General features: G+C 32.5%; 1 protein-coding gene across 1 annotated transcript; it reads left to right on the top strand.

The window, feature by feature from the left end:
- The first annotated feature begins 909 nt into the window (after positions 1–909).
- Positions 910–4395, top strand: LOC107954590 (peroxisome biogenesis protein 16). Its single transcript, XM_016890190.2, has 8 exons — positions 910–1489; positions 2190–2247; positions 2584–2797; positions 2904–3211; positions 3305–3573; positions 3652–3719; positions 3796–3857; positions 3980–4395. The coding sequence occupies exons 1-8, from the start codon at positions 1409–1411 to the stop codon at positions 4039–4041; spliced, it is 1122 nt and encodes a 373-aa protein (XP_016745679.1). The 5' UTR covers positions 910–1408; the 3' UTR covers positions 4042–4395.
- The last annotated feature ends 1738 nt before the right edge of the window (positions 4396–6133 follow it).

Here is a 6133-nt window from a genome sequence, read left to right as displayed (position 1 = left end):
GGTTGTTTTCTACCAACTATGTGAGCTTTTTGTTAATCTGACTCCATCAATAAAAGTCTTTGATTTATGCTTAGCAAATAAATAATAAAAATTATAATTTAGTCATTGAACTATTTGAAAGTTTTCATTTAAGTCACCGAGCTATTTAAAAGTTTTTATTTAAGTCACTGGATTATTACATTTTCTTTTTTTTCTTTTTTTAATTTCATTAGTGAATTCCAGCGACGATTTGACGATCAGTACAGTAGATCAATAGTCATCGACGAGTAGAAGAACATACCTTAAATCCAAGTCGATTTGAAGGTCACTGTCGAAGATCCTAGAAAAAAGTTGTTTGAATTTTAATTATCAAATTTACGATGTCTAAAACTGTTTCATGAAAAGAAAATTGGACTATAAAAGAGAAGGGGAAAGAGAACTTTTGATTGATGCAAGCAATGCAAACAGAAAAAGTCATATAACATCGATTTTAACAGTCCAATAACTTAAATAAATTTTTTTTAATAGTTTAATAACCAAATTGTAACTTTTTTTTTAAGTTAAGTAGCCAAAATAAAAATTTACATATATTTTAATGACTAATGGTGTAATTTACCCTTATTTTATTCACAATTATATAATAAAATATACCATATAAAATAACAAAGCATAGAACTATTATAAATGTGTTATAACTTGCGATTGAAATTATTAGATTTTATAACGGGTTAATAAATATTTTATAAGATATATTAAAAATATTATCAAAATTTATATAAATTTATAATATCTTAAATAATATTGTGATTAGAAAATAATAGATATAAATAAGATGGAAGAAGTAGTTTAAAGCACTTATTAGCAATCACCTAATTCATGGTATTACGATGATGGCAATGTTCTCTTTAATGTGTATATATATTTTGGACAATAACGACGTTCATGATTTTGTGAAAGTCAATAACTCATTCGGGTGCACACAAAGCCGATATCCTGTCATCTCCCTCTTTCTGTCTTTTCTGAGTTTCTCCTTTTTATGATCCTCTGTTTTTTCATTACCTCAATGGCCTACCGCTAAAATTCGTGGTCTCCCCCATCATATCGAACCCGAATTCAGTGATCCAACACAATCCAATCATCAACTCTCGAGGTTCAGCACCCAATTTTAGTAACAAAGAGGCACACCTCGTAGCCCTCGCACTTTCCCCATCTCCAACTTATCCTCAACATTCTTCCATTTTCCTCTGCGGAATTGAGTCAACGGTTGAATTGCAAAAAAAAGGTTTACTGATTGGGTATTTGCGAATCTGGGTTTCTTCCGAATTTCCAAAATTTTGATAAGATTGAGCATGAATTGGCTTGAGAGTGGCTCCGCGAGCTAGGGTTTCGAAACTTTTGAATTGAATTTTTTTTTATTACCTGATAAAGTATGTGCGAATCAATGGAGGCTTATAAGACATGGGTTAGGAGGAACAAAGACTACGTACACTCTTTGGAGTCTCTTGCCAATGTAAGCTTTTATCTTCTTCCCCAACCCCCCCCCCAATGTCAACCTTTTTTTCCTTGCTTCGGAAGGTTAATTTTAATAGCTTTTTTATGGTTCTTGGTAAATGACTTATATATATAATGTTAAGGTGCATTGAATTTATCATATATGCTCATACTTCCAAATTTAAGTGCTTTAATCTGTTTTTCTCCAAAGCTTATTTCTTGTTTGATTGATTTAGAGTGGGTGACTTTCTGGGTTTCACTTATGCTGCTATAATTTCTGGCTACTGCCTCTTCCATCTTTCCTTAAAAGTGAAGGAAATCCATTTGCAATTTAAAATGAAATGAAAGAAAATAAAAATGCCTTTTACTTGTTTTTGTTTTTCAGATATTGGATCTGAAAACACATTCAGTTGAACAACAAAAATGGAAAGTTATTATATCCGGAAGAGTGATGATTATCTGTAATTTTAGAGTTTCCAGTTAGCTGCTCCGACTAGATTCTTTTTTATTCTTCACTGTGGATAATATATACCCCAATTCCCAACTTATGTTTTCTTTTTGTATCTATGGACTATGATCTATATAGTTCGGTTATTTGGATTATTTGTGTGCATGCGCGCATGCTTGGGAATGTGGGCAACATTTTGTGAATGATTTTTTACTGTGTTGTGAAAATTGAGTGTTGCTATCTTATGCTGTTATTGAAAATGGTTGTGCAGGGATTGACGTGGCTTCTTCCTGAACGGTTCTCCACTTCAGAGATAGGGCCAGAAGCAGGTTTTGTGAAACTTTGGTAACATTGGCTGTTTCTTTATAGCTTAGAAAGTAGAAACTGATAAGATTTCCCCACCCCCAACCCCTACTTGATTCAAAGTAATCATCTAATTGGTTGCTGTTGAGAAAGAAATGAGTTAACGTTTTAAATGTGGTGTTCAATTACTTCCTTTTAGGTTCTAGCTAAATCTAGTGCCCCCGCTCCCTCTCCCCTTCTTAAGTCCCCTGGTTTGTAATGTCAGTGTGAAGAAGATCAAAATATTTCCCAACTTAAGTTGTGTCATCTTTTCATAGACTGAGTTCTTTTTTCTTAATGAACTATTTGGTAAATTTATGCAGTAACTGCAATTTTGGGCATAGTCACTGCCATCAATGAGCATATAATCGATACTACTCGTTCTGAGAGGCATCCTGGCTCTGCTGATCCTTTATCATTCCCTTATGGGTTGTGCATATCTGCCCTAAAGGACTTGGAAACTTTGGTCGAAGTTGTCGCTGAGCAATACTATGGTGATAAGAAATGGAATTTCATTGCTGCTACAGAAGCTATCAAGTAAGAAAGCTTCTTTATATAATGTGTGACGCTTTAAACACCTAAGCTTTTCCTCCTAATTTTATTGGCATTATGCATTTGCCTGATTATTTTGTACTTGATGTAGGGTGATAGTTAGGTTAGCTTTATTTCGGAACAGTGGATATAAAATGCTTCTTCATGGAGGAGAGACTCCAAATGTTGAAAAAAGTTCAGACGATACAGGTTCACAACATAGAATCGGAGGTTTCCCTAGGCCTGGAGGTCATCACCATGGAGCTGGTTTGTTACAAAACAATCATGGGTCAAACCCATGGACTATTGAACGAAGGGCATTGTCTGCTTTGAGCAGATTTGGAGAGACTGCTAGGATGGTGTCTGACCCTGTATGGTTCCAGAGAATTCAACAACAGCATGCGATTATGGCGCCTCCAAGTGATTATTTCTTTAAAATTTCATGATTGGTTACTTGTTAGGGTGAATTGATGGGGAAGTTTGCTAATTTTTGCGTTTTTTCCCCTTTTACAGCTTCAGTTATTAAAAGGCCTACTCTTTCCATGATTTTGTCGGAGAAGGGTGTTAATGGAGCTTTATTTGTTCTAGGGGAGATCCTGTTTATTACAAGACCACTTATTTATGTTTTGTTCATTAGAAGATACGGAATTAGGTCATGGATTCCTTGGTTTCTTTCTCTGGGTGTGGACTTCATTGGATACGGCTTTCTATCACATGTTACAAAATCCAGGATGGTTGAAAGAGAACAATGGTTCCATCTTTCTGCCTCTGAAAAGGATGAGGTTAAGAGTCTTTGCTTTATAATGAATATTCTTACACACTCAAACTAGGGCTGTGCTGATATGAAGTGTTGAATCCAGGTTAAACGACGGAAACTGTTGTGGGCACTTTACCTCATGAGAGAACCATTCTTTAGCAAGTATACCAGGTAATTGATAAACTCATTGCTGATACCTTTCCCATTGATGAATAATTCAACAAACTAATACATATTTGTTCTTCAGGCAAAAGCTTGCCAGCACTGAAAGCCTATTGGAGCCGGTTCCTTTAATTGGGACTCTAACATGTACGCGGAACATATCCATTCCTCTTTAATCTTTCAAATTGATGGGCATAAGTCCATGCAGGTTATTGGTTAAAATAATTTAGCAAGAAATTAATATATATTTGATTTATAACTTTTGGCAGCAAAACTGGTTGAGCTTATAATTGGAGCTCAGACAAGGTACACGTACATGTCGGGATCTTAAGAATGCAGCCGCGCAAGTGCTTCATGGTTTTGTTGCTGTTGTATTTCTTTTAACCATACAAAAGCAAAGAAGCAGTAGTTGATAACTTACAATCAATTTTCTGTTACGTTGTTCCGTCTCAAGCCAGGCACAACAAGAAGTTAGTCTCTGCTCATTGATGCAAAACAAGAGAACAGGACTTTAGTATGTAAAAGGTGGGGGCATTTGTTTGAGGAGTTTAGTTTTGTTTGCTCTCGTGTATTGTACTGTTTCATCCATGCAGCGGATGGATTTCTTCTACTTGTTTGAAGAATTTTGGTTCTGTTTGATTGGATAATCCCAAGAATTCAATTTGTGTTCTTAGTTCTTACAAAAGCAATTATCATATTACTTTATGAAAAATAAGTTTAGTTATTGCTAAATTCATGAATTGATCTATTGACTTTCCTTAATAATTAACAAATTAAAATGAAAAAAGAGTTAATTTCTCAGAATTTAAATCTTTATTTTATTTATTAATAAAATCAATGTTTAACAGAAAAAGAATAATTAAAATTTAGGATTTCCCTAATTTACCCATCATCAATACCTTATAATATATTGAAAAAAACTCCCCCGGCGGGGTTAGTGCTCTACATGTGCACATAAAATTTCTTTTTCTAAGTTTCATTTTTTTTTTAAAATTTTAGATTTTTAATTTGGATAGCACAATGGAATTAAATTCTAATATATATTTTAAAAAATATTAATTACTATAAAAATTATTAGTATGATAAAAATAATTTCTAAGCAAGTAACAAAAATTAAAATCAAATCATCATATGTATTATTTTATTCTAAAAATAGTTGATAATAAGATTACTAATAAAAATAGTAAAAAAAATACAATTCATATGCAATTTTATCTAATTTTCCTAGTGCATATTTGTTACGTTATTTCCTTTTTAATATTTAATATATACTTTTTATCCGCATCTATTGGTTCTTGACAGAGTTCAACATTTGAATTTGAATATGCATAATTAAGATTATTAAGATCTTCTTCCATATACTTTCGAAGTATGAATAATCTCAATTCTACCTATTATTCAAGTTATGAAATATGCAATATACTAGTACGATCAAACATTTTTTTATGTTAAACAAAGATGATGTTTTTTGACACCATTTTTGTGAAAACGGGATTGACTTGGATTTTGAAAATGAAAATTAGGAGTCGCCACCAATCTTTTTTGATGAGGTGTGATCGGGTCACCTCGTAAAATGATTATTTTTAATAAACGATTTGATTTTATTAAAAAATGATTCTGGTTCACGAAATTTAGAAAAACGGGTTCAGGAGTCGGTTACGTACGAGGAAGAATTAGCACCCTCGTAACGCCCAAAATTGGTACCTAGTTGATTAATTAGTGTCTTAATGTCGAAAGTTAAAAATTCGAAAAGAATTTAAAATACGATCCTTTTTATTAATTAAAAACTCTCGAATAAATCGAAAAGAGAGTTGAAGACCTACTCGCCTCAAGGTAGCGAAATTTCATATCCCGTAAGTTAGGACACGATATTTGGAACCTTAGAGAATAAGCTTGCCTTTAAAAGGATATTTTGCTATTTGAGTTTAACGAGAAAATCGAAACCCCGTAAGTTAGGGTACGATTTCTCGAATTTCCAAAACGCACAATATTGCCTTATTTTAAAATTTTCTTTTTTTGAATGACGAGTGCAACGCTTGAACGAGGTGTATTTGCTTTGTTCGTGATAAAATAGACCAGTTTATTATTGGTATATACAAATTGAAGGCAACTTTCGAAGTGATGAAGTGAAATTGAATGATGATGTAAAACATAAATAACAATTTATGAATAAAATGTTATGTTAATGATTGGCAATAATACGAAAACAAATAAACAAATTATAGCGTACCACACCACATATTAATAGACAAATAAGCGAAACAAAATAATTGAACAAATAAAAAAACAAACAAATAAAAAAATAAGTCGACCACCACATGCATCATTTTAATACATCAATATTAATAATCCAAGTAAACGAAACAAAATAATAGAAAACAGTTTTACATAGCTAATAGTCTAAAACAAGTAATTTAGGAAAT

The sequence above is a fragment of the Gossypium hirsutum genome, chromosome D07, assembly GCF_007990345.1.
Source record: "Gossypium hirsutum isolate 1008001.06 chromosome D07, Gossypium_hirsutum_v2.1, whole genome shotgun sequence".
Taxonomy (NCBI): Eukaryota; Viridiplantae; Streptophyta; class Magnoliopsida; order Malvales; family Malvaceae; genus Gossypium; species Gossypium hirsutum.
The sequence above is the reverse complement of the archived record's forward strand: the minus strand, read 5'-3'. Positions and strand labels throughout refer to the sequence as shown.

What these genes read in the sequence shown, in the direction of transcription:
- LOC107954590 (XM_016890190.2), top strand. Translation starts at nt 1,409, where the DNA reads ATGTGCGAATCAATGGAGGCTTATAAGACATGGGTTAGGAGGAACAAA. An exon ending in CTGCCTCTGAAAAGGATGAG is followed by an intron (nt 3,574 to 3,651) that starts GTTAAGAGTCTT and finishes TGTTGAATCCAG; the next exon opens with GTTAAACGACGGAAACTGTT. An exon ending in TTTAATTGGGACTCTAACAT is followed by an intron (nt 3,858 to 3,979) that starts GTACGCGGAACA and finishes AACTTTTGGCAG; the next exon opens with CAAAACTGGTTGAGCTTATA.